General features: G+C 44.5%; 1 protein-coding gene across 1 annotated transcript in view; it reads right to left on the bottom strand.

Moving 5' to 3' along the window:
• Kpna3 (karyopherin subunit alpha 3) overlaps positions 1-8,914 on the bottom strand; it is an 82,171-nt gene extending 73,257 nt beyond the window's left edge. Inside the window, exon 1 of the mRNA XM_052733015.1 lies at positions 8,779-8,914. Coding sequence (XP_052588975.1) covers positions 8,779-8,847 — 69 coding nt within the window. The 5' untranslated portion in view covers positions 8,848-8,914. The remainder of the gene's footprint in view (positions 1-8,778) is intronic.
• Between the last annotated feature and the right edge of the window lie 12,904 nt (positions 8,915-21,818).

Below are 21,818 nucleotides of genomic sequence, written 5' to 3'. Positions count from 1 at the left end.
AGCATCAATTAAATTTTTTAACTAAAAAAATGCTAAAAAAAACATTTTTAGCATAAATAAAACACCTGCAATCCTACACTCAAGAAAGCACAGGAGGAGCAGAAGTTCAAGGCCAAACTTAGCTACACAGTGTTACAAACCATCTGAAGGGACCAATCCTTTAACTTCCAGCTTACGGAAAACCCTGAGGACGGTGCAGAATGAGAAACACCACGAGAAAAAGAAAAACTTTCTGTTAGGCTCAGCCATATAACACTGCTGATATTTGGTTATTCTGAAGTGTAAAAATGACAATTTCCCATGGTGAAACACAATGTAAGAACACTTGACCTTTTTTTTTTTCCCCAACAAATTAATGACACTTTTTTTTTTTTTTTTTTTTTTTTTTTTTTTGGTTTTTTTCGAGACAGGGTTTCTCTGTGTAGCTTTGCGCCTTTCCTGGATCTCGCTCTGTAGACCAGGCTGGCCTCGAACTCACAGAGATCCGCCTGTCTCTGCCACTTTTAAATGGTGGAAAACACACGGGTCCACCACTACCAGGAGGCAGGAGCTTCAATAAATGTTCTAGGCCAGCCTGGCTACGCAGCAAAGCTTTGTCTCAAAAACAAAAAAACCAGTAAGGCTGAGGATGCAGCACAGTCAGTAGAGTACTTGCCCAGTACCCTGGAAGCCCTGAGTTTGATCCCCAGCACTAAATAAACTGGACATAGTAGTACATGCAGGAGTATCAGGAGTTAAGGTCATCCTTGGGTATACATGTTTAAGGCCAGCCTGGGTAGATACAGGAGGACCCTAACTCAAACAAAAAAGGCCAAAATAAACAAAATGGTGAGCAGACAACAGCCAAAATGTACAAAGTAGCCCAAGTATTCACTGATAGAATGAACAGACCAATGGGTCTCAACTTTCCTAATGCTGAGAAAGAACTTTGACTGACCCCCCGAAACATAAAATTTATTCTCACTGCTACCTCATAACTGTAATTTTGCTACTCTTATAAATTATAATGTAAATATCTGCATTTTTTGAAAGGGTTGTTCAAGCCCCAGGATGAGAACCACTGGGATAGGCAAAAATGCAGTATATACATACAATGGAATGATAAAGGAAGGAAATTTTTAAACATTCTACAATATGGATGAACCTTGAAAACATTATGCAAAGTGAAAATAAGCCAGTATCCAAAGGCTTGTGTCTGAATCCTTAATTTAATAAGTACATGCTTTAATCTCCTAACACTTTGTCATACTAAAATGTTTAAATTTTATTTTTGAAGTAGAAGGGAAAGACGGTATAGGATTAAAAGTCTCAGTTCAAAAACATACTGTGTTTTTTCCCTTGTTGGCAGTCTGAAGGCAAAATGGTCACTAGCAGCTCTAGAGTCACCCATGGGAGCTCCGCCAAGGTTCTCATTCTTAAGGTCTCCTCAAACCCACCAGGGTCTGATAAGGAAATAAGGGCTGAACATGTGTCAGCAGTGGTTGGTTCTATCAGCACACAAATGACAAGTTTCATTAGGTTTTACTAAGTGACCTTTCTTGAATGGATTGTTTAAGACCATCTATGTAGTAAGGGATCATGCTGGTCTTTGTACATAAAAAAAATAAATAAATAAATAAACAAAAAACTGAAGACCATACAAATACACACACATATTTTGCAGAGCTGTTGAGACTGCTCAGTGGTCAAGAGCAAGACCTCTTGCAGAGGACCTGTGTTTTACTCCCAGCACCCACATGGCAGTTTACAAGTCTGTAAACTCCAGTTTCAGGGGATCCAACACCCTCTCCTGAGCACCAGGCATGCACTTGGTACACAGACATACACGCAAGAAAAACACCCATATGCAAAAGATTAATTAAATATATATACATACACACACTTTGGGAAAATGACTGTGCCAGTGGTATCTAGAATGGTTGTATTCATCAGATTGTTTTAGTACTTGCTTTGTGCCAACCATATTATGTAGTAGACAATGAAGACCTAGAGTGGGTATCCTTAAAAACCTCACAATCCAATTGGGAGAACAGACAAAACACAACTCAATATATTACTACTACTACAATAACAAAGATACATGCAAATTCTCTCAGGAGCCAAGAAAAGTACCTTGATTTAAAGTATTTAAGAGGTAGGAATTAGCCAATCAGCAAGGAGGCAGAGAAGGATATTTTAGTCAGCAAAACAGCCCTGAGAATAGAAACAGCCCTGGCAAAGAGGGGAGGAAGGGATTCCAGATTATGTATAAGCGTATAAGTAGTTCAGTGTTGTAGAGCTTAAAGGGGTGGGGGAGAGGGGGGGCAGTGGGGAGGAAAAAAGCATCAGGCTTGCTGAAAGATCCCAGTGAACTAGAGGAAGGGCACCACTTTGGGAAATTTTTATACTGCCAGGTGATAGGCAATAAGGCCTCATGTACAGGAAAACAGAGTTAAAATAAATAGGCAAGGCTAAAATTCAGACACCAGAGAGTGAAGCTACACTGACTGGCATCTGACTGAAGGTGAGGTTGAGGAAGGAGTCCAAGAAGGCTCTCAGGTTTCAAGTTTAGTCACAGCTAGGGCAGTGAGAACACAAAGGCAGAACACAGATTTACACTCGCTGAGCATGAGAAGCTGCTGAGGTGTCTGTGTGAACCCCTCCACAGATGGCTAAAATAGATTTCCCTCCTGCTCTTGCCATCCCCCTCCCCACCCTAGAGAAGTGATGGTTAACACTAAGTGCCCTGCTGATGTGAACAAGAAAACTTGTTCCGAGAGGAAGACCCACAGGTAGACCCCAGCACATGCCTACACTCAATGGATAGGCAGTGAGGTTGTCAAAGCCAAAATGGATCCAAGAGTGAGGGACTAGGAAAAGCATACTCCCCATGAAGAAATTCAAGAAAATTGGTCCCTGACATACGACAAGATTCCTGAAAAACATCACATGCTGCAAATTTAGTAAAGGAGAAATATTAGGAAGGCTGGAGTAATTAAGCACCTCCAAGGCATTGAATGTGGTTAAACAGAGCTAAAAAGGAGAATGAGTGAATACCAAAAACACTGTTCAATTGCTATTATTTAGGAAAGGTAAATATTAATGTGCCAGTAAAAATAAATATGAACTAGTATGAATTTTGTACTAATCTTTCTTCTAGTTCACATTCAAGTATGACTTTGTTCACCTTACAAAAGTAAATTACAGCAGAACAGATTTAAGTTTGATCCAAAAGAAAGTATTAGTATCCTACAGTAAGAGTCTGCTTCCTGTAAGTAAGAGCACTTACTGTTCTGACAGCAGCTGAGAGTTCAGTTTCCAGCACCCATGGGAGGCAGCTACAAGTACCTGTAACTCTTAACTCCAGGGCATCCAATGCCCTCTTATGGATTCTGAGGGTATCTGCACTTACGTGCACATAGCCATAGACATACACACACATGCACATATACCATCTTTTTAATTTTTTTAAAAACTCTTGTAATAACAGATCTTACTATAATATTGTATCTTTCACCCCTAAATAGAAAGTTTTATAAAGTATACTATCTGGTCCCTTTTCTCGAACACTGTGTATGACACTTTACCCACCAAACACTAAATGACCAGTGGCACTGCAAGGTCTCTACCCCCACTAGGCATCTTGATAGCGCTCACATACTTTCAAACTGTGTACACTTAGATGGGATTGTTGAACATCATGGCACTCTATCCCAAACAAGTGAAAAGAAATGGACTTAGGAAAGCACTAGAAAATAGCAAACAATAGTACAGATACATGTCAGTAAGCAAAAGACTTGACGGGGACCTTCTGAAGGGTCTGTTCAATCTTATTGATTCTAGAGGTAGATGAAGGAGTCTGATTGAAGAACTTACAAGAGCAAGTCCAACTCAAAAGACAGCCAGTGGTAGTATATAATAGAATTGCATGCACGAAGTCACAGAGAATTACTTAGCAATAGAATGTCTATAGGGAAACAAACAACCTTGGAATTGCTAATTGAATTTGCAAATTAAAAATGTGTTTTATCCTTGGTACTAAATCTGAAGTATAAATGTTCAAGTGTTTAACCCAAGAATTTGAGTTATCATTTCCTTAGTAAAACAAACTCCCTGCTAATAAGAATGAAACCTTGCAAAAGGAAAAAAAAAAGCAAACAAATTCAATGACAAACTGTATATGATTTATTAGCAAAGTTTAAAACATCAAAATAGTAATTTTATGATATAGTCAACACTTCTTCACTACTTTCCTGGCTCAATAACCTTCAAGCATGCTTCACTCATGTCAAGCTGTAGTTCTCACCAATGGAAGACAGCAAAGTGAGCAAAATTTCTTTCCGATTTAGAGTCACAGTGCTCCGACACAGTCCAGGCTCAGTCCCTTACCATGCTGTGACTTAGGGCTGCTGAAAAGTTGCAGGCCTCAAGTTTTCTCCCCAGCAAAAGGAACTGTAATACTGCCTACTTCATAGGATGGGCATGACCAAATAAGTGATCCATATGAATTACTTACCATCAGAAACACTCAGTAAGTATTAAGGTTTCTGTCTCAGTTACTGTTCTATTGCTGTGAGGAGACATCATGAGCAAAGCAAGTTATAAAAGAAAGCTTTTAACTGGGGGCTTGCTTACAGTTTCTGAGGGTTAAACCATGATCACCATGGCCCAGAGTGCAGAGGCAGGCAGGACACTGTAACAATAGCTAGAGCTCACATTCGATTCCCAAGTTGCAGGCAGAAAGAACAAAGTGCAGCTAGGTCTGGTGTGGGCTTTAGAAACCTCAAAACCCCCCTCCAGTGGCACTCCTCCAACAAGCCACACCTCCTAATCCTTCCTAAAGGGTTCCACCAACTGGGGACCAACCATTCAAACAGGAGCCTCATTCAAACCACCAGTTCCTTAATTTGTTATTATTACTGACAAAAATGTCATATCCATACCATCCAAACAGCTCAGTGGGTAAAGACACTTGCCACCAAGCCTGGCAACCTAAGTCTGATCCCTATCCAAGGAAGAAAAGAACCAACTACTTCAAGCTGTCCTCTAACGTCCACAAGTACGCTGTGGCACATGCACAAAAAAAAAAATAGATGAATAAACAAAAAGTCACATCCCTGAGGTGTGCATTAACAAGACAAGGTTAACTTGAGTTCCAGTTGCCTGCATGTCTGTTTTAGAAGCATTCACTAAGCAGAATATTTTTATTTTGCACACCTTTCTATATTTGAAAAGGAAAAACAACTTAAAAAAACAAAAAACAAACAAACAAACAAAAAAACTCCTTAAGGGTCAAGGCCATATATGAAAATGTTTAGTACTGAGAAACAAATTCAGACCCATTTCCTCTTCATCGCCTTTCTAGGTTGGCTATAAAAATGTGACTCCCTCACCCAAGCTTCAAGTCACTAAAAAAAAAAAAACAAAACCCGATAATTAGCCCCTCCCCTACCTCCACCTGTGCACTCAGGCTCACTTATCCTCTTCTCTGAACTGTACATGAAAAAAAGATGAGGAAGAGGAGAAAGATTAAGAGGGAGAGAAAAAAAAAAAAGAGGAGGATCATCAAGATCTCATTTCAGGTATAACCAACCATACGTCCAGTCTCAATTTTTGGAAAATCTCTTCTTACAGACAAGATTACAACACTATTCCACCAGACTAATTCTACATATTGTTGTCAATACCTTTTTCCACTGCTCTCATGGAAGACACCATCTCTCTTTGCACTGAATAAACTTCTTAAATCTCCCTACTAAGCAAAACCTTCCAAGGGAAACACCTGGCATATGTATTCTCAGACCAACAAGAGGCCATACAGAATTCTCAGGTTCATGCCCTAACATAATCACACCTCTTTTTCACCTGTGATTTTATTTACTAATTTCTTATCTGCCCATCTCAAGTTTGATACATATTTCCTGTCAGATCCATCACTCTTCATTTTCTCTTTCCAAATCACTTACGAAGCCACTCTTGATGGAATGTCTGCAATATGGTTTCTCTCTAGAGTCCTGTCCATTCACTCATAATCCCTCACATAATGCTGCCTTATTTTCCTTGTTTACCAGTAGACTGCATAAACTGGCACTTTTCAATTACTAATTCTAAAATTCCAAATGCCTCCCACCTTCTCCTGCCCTTCCCATTCCATAGTAAACCCCTTTCACTTCATTTATTCACTTATTTTTTGAGGTAGGGTGTCATGTAGCCCAGGATGACCTTGAACTCCTAACTTCCAGCCTCCCAGTCCCAAGTGCTGGATTACTGCGTGTGCACCTAGACTTCTCTGACTCTTCAGGGTCAGTTCATTCCCATTTACCAGTTAGGAAATCAGCCAGATCTCATTGTTGTTTGGAAGCATACTCCCCTGACCCAGTGTAGGTTTTCTCACACACTAATGGTGAGCTCAAGGCACAGGCTGAACCTCAGGTCTTTTGTATGAGCAAGGCCTAGCATTACAGGTACCTAACAGTCATTTAGCAAACGAATGCTCAGACATGACCAGCACATTACACAAATGCTGATATTCTGTGTCAAAGTACTTCTTTCTCTGGTAAAGTAAGGACAATATCACACCTAACTTATAAGGATTAAATGAGGCATCAAGCTCTTGGTATAACACAGTGTCTAACACAAAAGTACCGTTTGAATGTCTGCTATTTCATGGCTTAATTATACTAACATATCCTTGGAAATGTACTGTTGTAAACAAAATCAGACAGAATGGCTTGGCAACTATGTTGTCTTTCTCAGGCATCCAAAAGCCACTGGTTACTTTCTGATGAGCAGGAAGTATCTCCTGTGGATCTATTCCATGCAAAAGTCCTTACTAGGTATCATTAAACAAACAGGACACCATACTAGAAATGAATGGTGACAAAAGCTTACACCAACATCCAGAAGAGGAAAGGATGTTCAAGCAATATGAGCATCCACACAACCTATCAGCAAGTTTTGCTTACAGTAATATAAGACAGCCTCAAGAAAAATTACTGGTGGGACTGGGTATGGTGGCCCATGCCTACAATCCCAGCCTTGGGAGCCTGAGGCAGGAGGATTATTTTGTGTGCTTGACCAGCCTGCCCTGCAATGAGGCCCTGTCTCTAAAAGAAAACAAACAACAACAAAGCAAGAGAAAATACTAGTGGAACATACCACACACACACACACACACACACACACACACACACACACACACACACACACAGAAAAATTACTGGTGGAAAAATACCAAAACTAAGCCTCATTAAAAAAATAGAGACTGGCCAGGCAGTGGTGGCACCCGCCTTTAATCCCAGCACTTGGGAGGCAGAGACAGGCGGATCTCTGTGAGTTCGAGGCCAGCCTGGACTACAGAGTGAGATCCAGGAAAGGCTCCAAAGCTACACAGAGAAACCCTGTCTCGAAAACAACAAAAAAAGAGAGAGAGAGACACTGATGGCTGTTCCAGTTGCTATGTTTCACTTTTGTTTGGAAGTAGGTCTCAAAAAGGAAACTTAAATGTGATCAGGACAGAGAGAGAGAACCTGCAGTCTTCTCACTCAAATGGGAATTCCACAGATATTCCCCCAGGTTTTTCCCAATTCATACTTAATTTTGTAGCTCTGAGAAATTTTCGCCCCAGCTTCATCTGCTTCTCTACTAAACCAAACCCTGTATTTACTAGCCTCATACCAAAAATTACAGGACTGCACAAATCACATTACTTACTATTAGAATAGAGAAGAGGATATAGGCTTAAAACTATTTCCCCCATCAAATCCAGAGGTCGAGTCCCAGTGAAGTTTGTGCTATTACACTTCATTGGTTTTAGTAGGAGCAGAGAGACCTCTAGCGCTACCTCAATAAGCGGAGTTTGCAAATAGTAGCTGCTAATGTCACCTTAATGAGACAATGGCAACATGCTGAGTAGCAGCGAACTGAGTGACCACAATGAATGTTTACAGTTTTGCAACCACTTGGAAAATCTACCAGCCTGGTGGCATGTGGTATACACAAGGACGTAGGGATCCTTATATCCAATTTATTTGGGCAAAACAGGTCAAAGAAATTATTTTCCTACTATTCACGCTCCCACTCCAAAATGAGCTTTAAAAAAAAAGAAAGGGAAAAAAAAAAAAAAAAAAAGAACCCAGGATCAGAGGTCTACACAACCTCCTTCCCAAAGCTTCAACACAATGGATGGTAAACTATTGTCCACCTTTAGCTCGCTCCAAATGCCAGCAGTCACAGGGGCATGAGCTGAGACAGCTCGGGAAGACTGGTCCAAAGGACAGCACTGGAATATAAGAAAATGGTCTTGGCGCATCCTACCCTCCCCCATCCACCACCCTCAAACAAGTCAGTTACCCGGCTGGTCCCCACCCCCCTCTGAGGGCTGCCACCGCCCGCCTGGGCCCGGCTCGCACAAGGTAGGCGCGGGGACGAAGGCTCCATGTGCGGCAGGGCGGGAGGCTGCACCGGCTGCGGACGCGAACGGCGGCCGGGCCCCGGCGGTGCGGTCGGCACGCGGGGCGGCAGCATCCCGGTCCGTCCTCCCGCGCGGCCCGCGGACCCCGCCTCGGCTCCACATCCCTTTTCCCTCCGACAGCAGGCCGCGCCCGCGCGGCGGGGCCGAGCGCCCAGCGGTCCCCGGTGCCCGCGCTGGCCGCTCAGAAGGCGGCTGCAGCCCGGGCCGCGGCGCCCCGAGGCGGCGGCCAACTCCGACTGACCGCCAGCCGGCGAGAGCCAGCGGCCACGGGCCCCCGCCCCTCCCCTCCCGGCCGCCCGGCCCGTCCAGACGCGGGGCACACTCGCCTCCACATCGCGGCCCTTGTTCTTGAAGCTCTTGATGCGGTGGTTCTCCAAGCCGGGGTTCTCGGCCATGGCTGCGCGCGGCTCCGGCGGCGGCTGCTCCTGCGGCGGCGGCGGCGGCGGCGGCGGCGGCGGCGGCGGCGGCGAGTCGAGCGGGAGGGGACGGAGGGGGAGGAGCGCGCGCTCCGTGACGCCCGGAGCGCGAGGTGGCCGCGGCGCGGGGGCGGCGCTGAGGAGCGGCGCGCGCCGGGAGAGGCCGGGGCGCTGGTCTGCTGGCTGTCGCGGTGACCCTGCCCTCACCCCACCGTCGGGCCTCCCCACCGCCGCTAGTCATGTGCTAGAAATGGAGCCCGACCTAGCAGCTTTGACCGCCACCCCTGACGCGGGGCGGCGAGCGGAAACTACAGTTCCCAGCATGCCAGGCGCTGGCCTGAGCCACGCCGTGAGAGGACGAGAAGCATGCCGGGAGGGCTGTGCGCGCGCTTTCGGCGCGGCGCTTTCCGAGCGCGGGCTCGAAGCCCCACCTCTGGGCCGGACGGTGGGCGGGGCTTCTCTGGAGATGGCACCTTGCGGCCTATCGGGGGACGAGGGGCGGGGCTCCTGGGGGCGCACCTTGCTCCCTACAGCTTGGAAGATTAGAAAAAGAACGGCCACGCGTGCTCTGCGCTTTTGGCTTCTTTGGGGTCTCCTCAAATAGCAGCCACCCTCAAACCCTGTTCCCTTGCTCTGCCTCGGTTTTATAAATAGCCTGCTTGTTTCCACTCCACAGATACATGTGAGTGTGATGTGTGTGTTTATGCTTGTGATACCTTGCTTCCCTTCCTGCACCGTTATTAAGCTCAGTGAGAGCAGAGACTTTGTTGGTCTCAAGAATCTGAATGGTCAAAACAGTACCTAGTAAGTTCTTATCGGAAAAAAAGAAAAAAATAGTGTTCTAGCATCCCCTGATCTCTCCCAAGCATCCTTGAGCAATCTTTACTTTGGCAGCCCTACCTTCCTGTGCCCCCAGCCTCTTCCTCCTCCTTAACACCCAGTCTAGCCTTTAGGCTGTTATCAGGCCCTGGGGCAGCAGACTCCAGCCTGCCTTCTCTCTTTAGCATCATGGAAGAAATAAAGAGAAATTTGAAACAATAACAGCTTTTTTTTTTCAGCAGGTGGACTTTGTTTATATATAAGAATATTACGTTTCAGAGTTTTCTGCAGATATAAGCTCTTATGCAGTGTTATACTACATATGATCAAAATGAGGCAGGTCAGTATGTAGAAATGTACCATAAAGAATTCAGTTAAGACAATCTTCAAAAGAAAAGGAACCCGAGAGAACCTGAGGTCTAAGAGTTAGGAATTGAAAGGCCTTTGGTGGCCAAGCTGTCACCTGCATTTGCTCTGTGAGTGGCTGGTTGTGGTCAGTTGATAACTGCAACCCCATGTTAAGGTCTTACACCATCTCTGCACAGAGTATGGTCTACTGATGTGGAAGTGCTTTCTCAGGGAAAACAAAAAGCTGCACCTTTTTTTTCACTATTTTTGGGGGTTTTTAAAAACTGTTTTAATTGTACCCCACCCCCTTCTACCCCACCCTCTTTTTCCCTCTCTTTTTTAAAATAAATTAATTCACATTTTTCACTGGACTTCAAGCTCTCAATGTGTCACCTTTGGGCCTGGTCAGACCACTCATTTGAAGGAGACAAACAAAACAAAACAAAGAAAGAGAAAAAAAAAAAAACTTACCTATCACTTAGCATAAAGATAATGGCTCAGCCAAGCATGGTGGTGCACGCCTTCAATCCCAGCACTTGGGAGACAGAGCCAGGTGAGTCTCTGAGTTACAAGCCAGCCTGGTCTGCAAAGTGAGTTCCAGGACAGGTTCCACAGCAACACAGAGAATTCCTGCCTCTGGGGGGAAAAGAAAATAATAACGGCTCAATCTTCAGTAGTAAAACTTTTGTTTGCCACTCTTAATTGAGTGGAAGAAAAATGTTCACTGTAGCTCAGTTTCCTTTATAGTTTTCCAGGTATTCCTTTGTGAGATCGCTCTATCCTCTCTGCCACCTCTCTTTACCTAGGGTCACACAACTAGGGCATGCTTAGTGCACGCTTTCTAAGTGCCAGACGTTGCACTAACGCTAGAATCCCCAGGTAAATAGCATGTTTACTGCCTCCATCCCACTTCCGCTTTGCCAGAAAAGACAGATGCTAAAACAAGTGATGGCGTCAGAGGGGTGGTAGGCATTGAGAAAGGAGCTCAAGGCTCACGGAAAGTGACCTTTCTAATACTCCAATTCCTCAGGCTCTTCATGTGGGGGGGTCTCCAAGCAAGTTAGCAAGTGGCAGCTGTGTTTACATGCTCCAAAGCTATGAAGCAAGCTAACAAACTTAAATAAAAACATAACTCCAGAAACTGACAAATGTGTCTCCTTATAATGATCTAAGAATCTGAGTTTAAGTTTCCTGACTCCTTGACATTCTGTTTCAGAATGCCACTGCAGTAGATCTGGATGCTGGCCCAGTCAACAGCTCGAAAATAGTGTTTCCTGTGGGCATTTTATCTTGTCAGCTAGCCTGGAGTTAGAGTCACCTAGGAAATTGGTGAGGCACACCTCTGAGTGTGTCTGTGAGGGCTTGTCCAGAGAGACTAAGAACAGGGTTAACTATTTGAGCATGGAATCCTAGGGCCCTGGTAAGCCAAAGATTGATCTAGTGCCATATAATTCCTTTGCCCATGGGGAGAGCTGCTACCAAATGTCACAGAAAAGCAGATTCCAAAGCAGAGTCCCTTCTTGCTCAGGTTAACCTGTTCATCCACACATTATGTACCCTGGTTCCAGTATCCCACATCATCCTAACTTCATCAGATTTTTCCTTCATTAGCCCCTAACAGGTCTGGAGTCCTTCAGCTCTGGAAAAGAACCACTTCCATGGCCTCAGTTGTGGGGCTTCTCATTGTTAACGACCCCTATGCTCTCCTGCCTCACTGTCCGGAAACAGCTCCTGACGACATTTCCATTATGTGCAAATCATGGAGACCCTCACGGAGGCCACCACGGAGACTGAATCCTGTGTGTAAAAGCAGAGAACCTTTATTCAAGCCCAAGCTTGGACTCTCCCTCTGTCTGATACAGCGGTGACAGGTGAGAGCAGAGAGTCCCTAGCCAGGCAGGGTGGGGTTTTATCATAGTAGAGGTTGGGGTGAGGGGATTTCTAGGGTTCAGGACCTTGATTGGCTAGGGGTAAAAGGGAAATGGTGTGTACCTGGGCTAAAGGACACCTGGTGATATCTTATAATGGTTAGAACAAAACATTTGGCATGTTGGGTATTTCCCTTTAGATGCTGGGTGGGGTCAGCTTGTGACTTTTCCTGGGGACAGAGTGGTACCTGCCAGTAAATCTGTCATGGCAGTTGTGTGGTCAAGCTGCTTTGGGCCCCCACAGTTCCTTTACTCTGTTTTTGTTTTCTTAGCTTATTTTAAATATGAAAATAAAAAAGGATGCTTGACTAGCTTCATTATATACATGTTCTTTTCCTTTGTACTGTTTGAGGGCACTGACAATCCCCCAGGTGGGAGGCCTCCCAAAGAACTAAAAGAATGCCACCAACAGTGAGGTCCTGTCCACACTTTGCTTTGTTATTCCAAACACTGTCCTCTGCCTCTGCAGTCAATATCGCCAACATATTGGTAATCTCCGAGTGAAATGGACAATCAAGGTTTTTCTGAAGAGGTTTTGCCAACCTGACATCTAACTTTGAGGTCTCTCTCCCTTTAAATTATGCAGTTTAAGTGACTTTGACATGGATGAAATGTTACCCCCAACACACACACTGCTCTTCCCTACCCTCCCTCTTTGCTCAGAAGATGCGCCTCAAGATCCCCTTAGTCAGATCACTTACGACCCCGGCAGTGGCATGTTCTGTGCAGTTCACTATGGCAGCTAGTACCCGCCTATGGCCAGTTACATTTAGATTAATTTAAATTAAATTAGCTTCTCAAAGATACGAGTTTCATTTCAAGTGCTCACTAGCCTCCATATTATGTCTGCCATATTGGGCAGCAGAGGTGTTGAACATTCTCACAGAAGCTCTGTGGTTGCCCTAGAAAGAACACAGATATAAGGACAAAAAGAACTCCTCTCTTCAGTCCCCCTTCATATTTTCTTAGACTGTCAACAATGGACACTTTTGCAAAGTTTCAATCAAACTATAAAAAAAGAAATACAAATATTTGTGAAGTGTTTGGCATAATTGCCCAACACATTTTTAATTGCTTAATAAAGTATTAATGAAGAGTGGTCAGAAATTCAAACTTTTCCAAGGGCCCTCAAAACAACATGGGCTATTTCCATTGCTCAGGGTTGCCCCCAGAATTAAATGATTAGACCCTATTGCTGAAGGCACAGCACACTGTTTATAGGACATGGAAAAATCAAGCTGGAACTGTCCTGGACACTTCATCCCCACTGGCTAGCTTTCATAGTGCCAGAAGGTGCTACACAGGAGAACGGGAGAGAGAAAACATCAGTAGTCTTACCCAGTGGTGAGCCCTGCATGGTACAGTGCCAACCTGCCAGGAAAGGTGTGTTCACTGGGGCAATAGTGGCCTGGCTGTTATATTAGGGGTGGCTAACCAACCACCTTTAAATTGGCTTTGAGGTCTGCTCCAGAGGAAAGAATCCGTGCCTGGTACTGTAAGTCTGGTCAAAGGCTTTCCTAGGGGGAAGCCTACTACTGTTGTCTCTCTAAATGGACATGTTGTCAAACAGCCTTCTAAATATGTATGTGTATACACATAGATTAGTAGTTGCCCTCAACCTTGGCCAGAGAAGCTGCTAGTGATCGGTATGTAGTGCGAAGACTCGTAACTAGTCAAAGGGCTTAAGAAGAAGAGACTGTTGAGTGTTCCTACCTAAGTGGGACGCTGACGATACAGGAGCAGAAATGAGTGACTAGAAGTTGAGAAAGGCTGTGCAGTGTGTCTGCTGGATGTGACTCGGCCATCACTCCCATGAACTCACCGCAGCTGTGGTGACCTGCACAAGATGGAGCCACCATTCCAAAGGGAAGCACTTGTAGGATTAAATGGGTTTTTAAAAGACAGAGAAGAAAGGAGAGAGAGAGAGAAAGAGAGACAGAGAGAGAATACATGAAGCAGGATGAAGGACATGTTGGAGGCGTCTGCAGGGACTAGAAGGGGAGAGTTGGAGGTTGCTACAATAAAGAGACATTGTTTATATGTTTGAAGTTGTTAAAGAATAAATAAAAGGGATTCCATTTAAAACTTTGGAGATTCAAATTAGACCTGATCTTTACCTTCAGACCCTCAGTGCTCAGCAAACCCTGCTGGACATACACACACTAAACTACATTTAAAATGTCATACAAATTGAGCATGGGTGGTACATGCCTGCAATCCTAGCACTCTGGTGGGGAGGCAGAAGGATCGTGGGTTTGGAGCCAGGCTACACCAAGACTGCTTTTAAAACAATTAATAAGTTGACTAATTGAATGATAATAGAATATCTGCATGTTTTTGTTTCTTCCTTCTATCAGAGAAAAATGAATTGTCTCAGAGAAACTAGCTCTAAAGCTTAAACCCATTAATTGACCCAGAAGATTCTTGATTCCCAAATCATTCCTGACATTTAATTCTGGAACATGTTTAGCAAATGTCTGTACTCACACAAGAGGACATCTGTTAGCTGTCTAGGTTTGATTTTCAGAGCCCTGAGGCAAAAACTCATGCCACCATCCCCCAGTTTCTCTTAGAAATAAAACCTATATAAGTTACACTTCAGCTTATCCATTCCCTTAGATCAGCATCCAAAGCTGAGAGGGAGGGGTAGAGCCTTGTGGACAAGTGCTCAGAGAGCAGGCCCTGAAGAAGGGCACCCTCTAGTTAGGAATGCCAGCAGCCAGCACACAAAGAAGTCCAGATGATCGCATCAACCCTCAGGATAGACCCCCACCCTCCAACAAACAAACAGGGAAAGTGCCTACAGCTATAATATGAAGCTCATGGAACCACTAAAGTCACACTTAGGCAGTCTGCCATCCCCCAAGTGAAGGCTCTGCTTCTATTTCTGTGTGTCTTCCTTCATATTCAGGGTGGCTACAAGAAGCTTTCCTCCCCAAATCCGGGACACAAAATCCTTATGGTAGAAAGATCAAAAGAGCAGCAGGTGGACACATACCATCCAGGTGAGTTTTTATGGCCAACTTGCCACAACCTAGAGTCACATGAGAAGAAGATACATCAACTGAAGAAATGCCTCCCTAGCACTGGGAATAAAGTTGTGTGCCACCATGCTGAGCTTCAAGGATTTTCTTACAGCAACAAAGATTGGACCAAGACGTGCACACATAAAGAGAATGTCTTAGTTAGGGTCACCATTGCTGTGATGAAACACCATGACCAACACAAGTTGGGGTGAAGAGGGTTTACTTGTCTTGCATCTCTGCATTGTACTCCATCATTGAAGGAAACCAAGACAGGAATTCCAACAGGGCAGGAACCTAGAGGCAGGACTGAATGCAGAGGCCATGGAGGAGTGCTGCTTACTGGCTTGCTTATGGCTTTCTCAGCCTTCTTTCTTATTGAACCCAGGACCACTAGCCCAGGGATGGCACCACCAGAAATGGGCTGGGCCCTCCCCCATCAATTACTAATTAAGAAAATGCCAGATCTTAAGGAGGCATTTTCTCAATTGAGGTTCCCTCCTTTTAGATAAATCTAGCTTATGTCAAGTTGACATAAAACTAGCCAGCACAGAAAGAAAGTTAGAAACAGAGGCAGAGAGAACTTACTAAGTAGGTACACATCACTCTCACACATGAATATACCATTTTAGCACAACTTCCTTCTGATCAAGGTTGATAGTCAGTTCCAGCCTGGGATCTGGCCTTGTCAGAGCTCAGGCATCCACTCTGCAGCTCAGAGTTCTGTTGAGCCTATTCTAGAACTAGACTTACCCTCCATTCTAGCGGTGGAGACCCGCCCTCATGTCCTGTCCCTGGAGACACCGACCACTCATCTGCTAAGGTTGCTGTCAGTGTCTGACTCTTTCCACCTTTTTAAGTCTGGATCGCAGTCTTCTCTTCAAAGCCAGCTACTGGGTCTGGCTCATCATGTTCAGTCCCACCATGAACATTCTGCTTCTTCTCCAGCTATGAATCAGAAGCTATGGTCATGGTGATGAAACAGTACCATCACAACTTCCCTGCCTAACTCTCATCCTTATATACCTCAAAGCACAGCCATTCCCACGTACTCTCTCTTCCCATCAGGCACCAGGCTTGATTAATGTCAGACTTTCTAGTCCCCCAAACAATTTGTGAGCCCCCAAAACTTATTAAGAGTGTTAGTTACCTTTCTCATCATTGTGGCCAAAATACCTGACTCCAACCAAGAATTATTTGGCTTAGAGTGTCAGAGGACTCAGTCCATGATCACTTGGCCCCATCCATGTTCTTGGGTATAACATCATGGCATTGGTGTGTGGTAGCAAGGGTTCTCACTTAGTGACAGGAGAAAGAAAGAAAGAGAGAGAGAGAGAGAGAGAGAGAGAGAGCAGAGAGAGAGAGAGAGAGAGAAGGCGGGAGGGAGGGAGGAAGGGAGGGAGGGAGAGAGAAAGAGGAAGGAAGGAAGGAAGGAAGGAAGGAAGGAAGGAAGGAAGGAAGGAAGGAAGGAAGGAAGGAAGGAAGGCTACAAGAAGGTAAGAGGGCTAAGTACAGCCCCTGGGGACACGCTTCCTCTGACCCCCAGAATCTCTTATTTGTCACACCTCTCAATAATAATGCCATCATACTCTAAACTCATCAAAGGATAAATTCATTCATTAGGTCAGAACATTCATTCAGTCATTAGGTCAACACTAAATCAGCTCTGGAAACACACATACACACACATACTCACACTTAAATATACAATCACACATACTCCTATACACATTCACAAAGATACTCACACACACTGACACACTCATACATATTCACACACTCTCACACACTCATATACATATTTACACTCATACATATACTCATACACTCACACACACTCACATATACCCAGTCACAATCACACTCATGCATTCACATACTTATATACACTTAAAAACTTGGGAGGAAAGGGTTTATTTCAGGTTACAACTCTCAAGTCCTAATCTATCATGAAAGGAAGTCAGGGCAGGAACTCAAGGTAGGAATCAGTGGGCTACGTCTACTACATCAATCTTAAGAAAATGCCTCAGACTTGCCTATGGGCCAAATGATGGAGTTGATTCCTCAGTTGAGATTCCTTCTTCCCAGATGACTGTTTCTTGTGTCAAGTTGACAAAAAAATAATAATCGGTACATCTCCAGCCAGTTGGTTCTTATCCTTAGAGCTGTCCCTCATAGTCACAAGAAGATTGCCATAGCTGTGAGAATTACATCCACATATACCTACATCTAATGGTAGGAAAAGGAACATGTCTCCTTATTCTCCCTCCCAACATCAGAAAGAACAACTTTCCCCAGAAACATTGTAAAAGTTGTACATATAAATTCATCAGCTGGGGCTGAGTAGGGTTGAGTTGCATGCTCATACCATAATAGTAATAAAGGCATTTTTCAGTTCTAGAGTTCTGGGTCCTGACCACAAGGATGAAAGTTGAAGAGAGGATGACCACTGGAAAGGGAATAATATTAGACCCTTTTGCACGCTGTGACCAAATGCGTGATAGAAGGCTGATTTGGGATCACAGTTTCATGAGTTTTAGTTGACCTTGGCAGAGAAGGCGTGGTGGTGCAGCCTAGTTCATAGCAGAGGAAGCCTGTGGCAGAAGCTCTCCACATATCTGTACATCAGGAAGCAGAGAGCAAGGTAACATCCAGGGGCTAAGTATAACCTTCAAAAGCCTTCCCTGTTGTGGAATATTAGTTGAAGATTTGTTACATTCGTTTATGCTGTGGAATATTTGTTTAATGATGCAAAGATGTGTTGCATTTTTTATGTTGCATTTGTTTAACTCTGTAAAGCTGTGTTACTTTGCCTGTCTAAAATGCCTGATTGGCCTAATAATGAGTGGCCAATAACAAGGCAGGAGAGAGAAACAGGCAGGGCTGGCAGGCAGAGAGAATAAATAGGAGGAGAAATCTGGGAAGGAGAGATCGGGGAGCAAGAGAAGGAGAGGAGGATGTCAGGGAACAGCCACCCAGCTACACAGCAAGCCATGGAGTAAGAACTAAAGAAAGAAAGATAAAAGTCCAGAGGCAAAAGGTAGATGGGATCATTTAAATTAAGAAAAGCTGGCTAGAAACAAGCCAAGCTAAGGCCAGGCATTCATAAGAAAGAATAAAACTCTGTGTGATTATTTGGGAGCAGGGTGGCCGGCCCCCAAAAGACCAAAGAGTAAAAAATAACCAACTACACTTCACCTTGTGGCAAATATCTGCCAGCTAGGGACCACATCCTAGAGTTTTCATAACTCCCCCAAAATAGCACCTCCATCTTGGTGCCCACATTCAAGACATAAATATGAACTGCCAGTCTCTACCACATGGAGCAGCTACACACTTCTATACTCTGCAAGAAAAAAGTTCATATGTCACTCAGGCATGCTCTTTGGGGTTAGGTCAATAGCAACCAAAAGTATTATTCAGGAAGGCACTCCCTGTGAGATCAAGCAGATTTCCCCCCCCCCTTTTGGCTTTTTCGAGACAGGGTTTCTCTGTGTTGTTTTGGTACCTGTCCTGGATCTCGCCCTGTAGACCAGGCTGGCCTCGAACTCACAGTGATCCACTTGACTCTGCTTCCTGAGTTCTGGGATTAAAGGTGTGTGTCACCGCCACCCATCCCTGTGAGATCAAAGCGAGGATACCAGCATTCTTCCTAAGAGGAGTCCCAGAGATGCCCTTACTGCCATTTCCACACACATACAGCCCAGTGTGCTGCTGAGTTTTAACTGTCAACTTGACACAACCTAGAATCACCTGGGAAGAGAGTCTTAATGACGAATTGTCTAGATCAGGTTAGCCCATGGGCATGTCTATGGGGAGATTGTCTTGATTGATAATTGATGTTGGAAGGCCCAACCCATTGTGTGTAGTACCATTCCATAGACAGAGGTCCTGAACCATATAAAAATGATAAAGACAGCTGAGAGCAAGCAAGAAAAGATGCATTTATTCTAGCTTTGCTGTTGACTATGGATGTGATGTGACTGGGGGTTTAAGTTCCTGCCTTAACACCTCCAAAATAATGGAGGCATTATTTTGAGCCATATAAGCCCTCTGGGTTGGTTTGAGTGAGGAGGGCCTCCATAGGCTCCCATATTTGTATGCTTGGTCTCCAGTTGGTAAGCTGTCTGGGAAGGTTTAGGAACTGTGGCTTTGTGTTCAAAGGCCTAGCTAGGCCTGCTCTCTCTCTCTCTCTCATTCTCTCTCTCTCTCTCTCTCTCTCTCTCTCTCTCTCTCTCTCTCTCTCTCTCTCTCTCTCTCTCTGCCTGCTGCCAGTGCATCAGGATCTAGCTCTCAGCTACTTCTCCAGCACCACCCCAGCCTGTGTGTAACCATGCTCCCCACCATGATGATCATGTGCTCCCTGATATGATGATCGTGGACTCACCCTCTGAAAGTAAGCAGGCTCCCAATTAAATACTTTCTTTTATAAGAGTTGCTGTGGTCGTCATGTCTCTTCACAGCAATAGAACAATGACCAAGGCAACCTTTCCTCCTTTATGTGGTTTCTTGTCAAGAATTTTTTTTTATAATAGCAATAGAGATGAACTAGAACATTCCATCAGGTGGAGAATTATCCCAGCACAGACACAAGACTCATGTGGCAGAAGTACTTGAAATGACTTTCCCGGTGTTAAAATACTGAGGAGGCCTGGCTATGGTGGTGCATGACTTTAATCACAGCACTCAGGAAGAAAAGGAAGGTGGATCTCTGTGAGTTGAGGCCAGCCTGATCTACATAGGGAGTTCCAGGCCAGCCAAAGCTACATAGACCCTGTCTTTAAAAAACAGAAACAAAAACAAACAAAAGAAATGAACAAACTCTGAGCAGCTAGACCCAAATTTGATCCCCCAAAATGCACATTAAGCAATTAAAAAAAAAAAAGCCTGGTGCAGTGATGTACCTGGAATCCCAGAGCTGAGGGGGTGAAAAGGGGAGCCTGGGGCTTGATGGACAGCTAGTCTACTAGAATCGGCAAGCTCCAAGTTCAGTAAGAGAATCTGTCTCAAAAAATAAAGTGGAGAGTGATTTAGGAAGACACCGTGTGTCAACATCTGGCCTCCACATGTTTGTGCACACACATCTGCAAACACACATACACACACACACACAGTACAACTAAGTTGTAGATAAACTTGTACACAGGCTGCCTGGCCTCAACGACCCTGCTGTCAAAGCAAACTGAACAGTCCCATCAATGGCCAAAAGAAAAGAGAATGGGCTGAAAGTACATCAGGAAGGGGATACTTTCCTGACCTTGCAGTAACTAAAACTCATCCTCGGGTCTAAAGAGGAATGCAGTTTCTGTCCTTGGCTGTCTTGGAAAGCTAAAATAGATCAGCACTTTTAGCACTCAGCTGGGGACACATGCCCGTGTCTGTCTGAATGAATAAGCATAAAATGCCAAGTGCTGGTTACACAGCCATCATGTAGGACCCAGACAGTGTCACTCTGCAGCAGATACTCGGGAACCTGGTCCTGCCAGGCCAAGGGGCCCAGGTAAAGGAGCTTGATAAATATCTTTGCTTCGATGTGTTAAGTGCTATTATGGGCATGTGACCAGAGGTTGTGGGCATGCTAGTGGGCAGAGGGACAAGAGGCTAGATGTCAGGAAAGCCCCGAATTAGGTCATCCTGGGTTCATGGACAGTGCAGTCACTCAGGTTCAAAACAAGAACCTGAGTCATGAGGAAAGAGGTAGGAGGAATTCAGAAGCTCCATCAGATAAGGCAGCTTAAGGGAAAGGGGAAGGGCTCTGGAAGGCCTCTCAAGATGGTTTGCAGGGAAAAAAATTGACAGTTTTAAATGTCACTTTCAGTATTTTTTTTTAATTTTGAGCCTGTTTTATGAAGCAATAGTTGTATATGGTTTTATGTATGTTATCTCAGATAATATAGTAGTTTACATATATTATCAAATTTAAAGCTTACATTTACCATGTGAGCTAGAGGGGTAATTTTTTTTCTATTTTAGTTCTCCTTCTTCTTATTATTATTATTAAATTGTGTGTGAGTGTGCTACCACACACCTACTGGAACATGTACAGAGGCCAGAAGTATATATAAGGCATCTTCTTCCATTGTTCTCCAACTTATTTTGTTTTATTGCTTTCTAGACAAGGTCTCTCTACAAAACCCTGGCTATCCCGGAACTCCCTGTATAGATCAGGCTGACCTTGAACTCATAGAGATCCACCTGCCTCTGCCTCCAGAGTACATGGTACCATCATGCCCAGCCACTGCCTCATTTTTTGAAACAAGGTATCTGACTGAACTTGAAGCTCTGCATTTGAACTAGACTGTTTGACTAGCAAGCCTCAGGGACTCTCCTGTCTCTGTCCCCCAATGCTGGGGTTACAAGCACCCATGACCATGGCCTTTTTTGTGTGGGTGTTGGGGATTTGAACTCAAGTTCTCTGGCTTTCACAGGGAGTGCTCCTATCCACTGAGCCATCTCTCCACCCTAATTTTATTATTTTTAATTTTACTTATTGTGCATGTGGGCATTTGTGTGCCACACTGCCAGTGCTCATGTGGAATCAGAGGACAGCTTCTGAGAATCAGTTCTTTCCTTCTGTCACGCGATTCTGGGGATCAAACCCAGGTGACATGGCATGGCAGCAAGTGCCTTTGCCCACTGAACCATCTTCCCAGCCCTTATTATCTTTTAGATCAGATCTCAGACAGCCCAGGCTGTTCTCAAGTACACTGTGATCAGAGGATGACCTGGAGCTGCTGGTTCTTCTGCCACTGCCTCCTAAGTACTGAGATCACAGGGATACACCATCACACCCAATGGATGCAATACTGCAGATAGATTTCAGGCATTAGTA

Source organism: Peromyscus californicus, unplaced genomic scaffold (assembly GCF_007827085.1).
Source record: "Peromyscus californicus insignis strain IS unplaced genomic scaffold, ASM782708v3 Scaffold_12__1_contigs__length_115047231, whole genome shotgun sequence".
NCBI classification, from domain to species: Eukaryota; Metazoa; Chordata; class Mammalia; order Rodentia; family Cricetidae; genus Peromyscus; species Peromyscus californicus.
The sequence above is the reverse complement of the archived record's forward strand: the minus strand, read 5'-3'. Positions and strand labels throughout refer to the sequence as shown.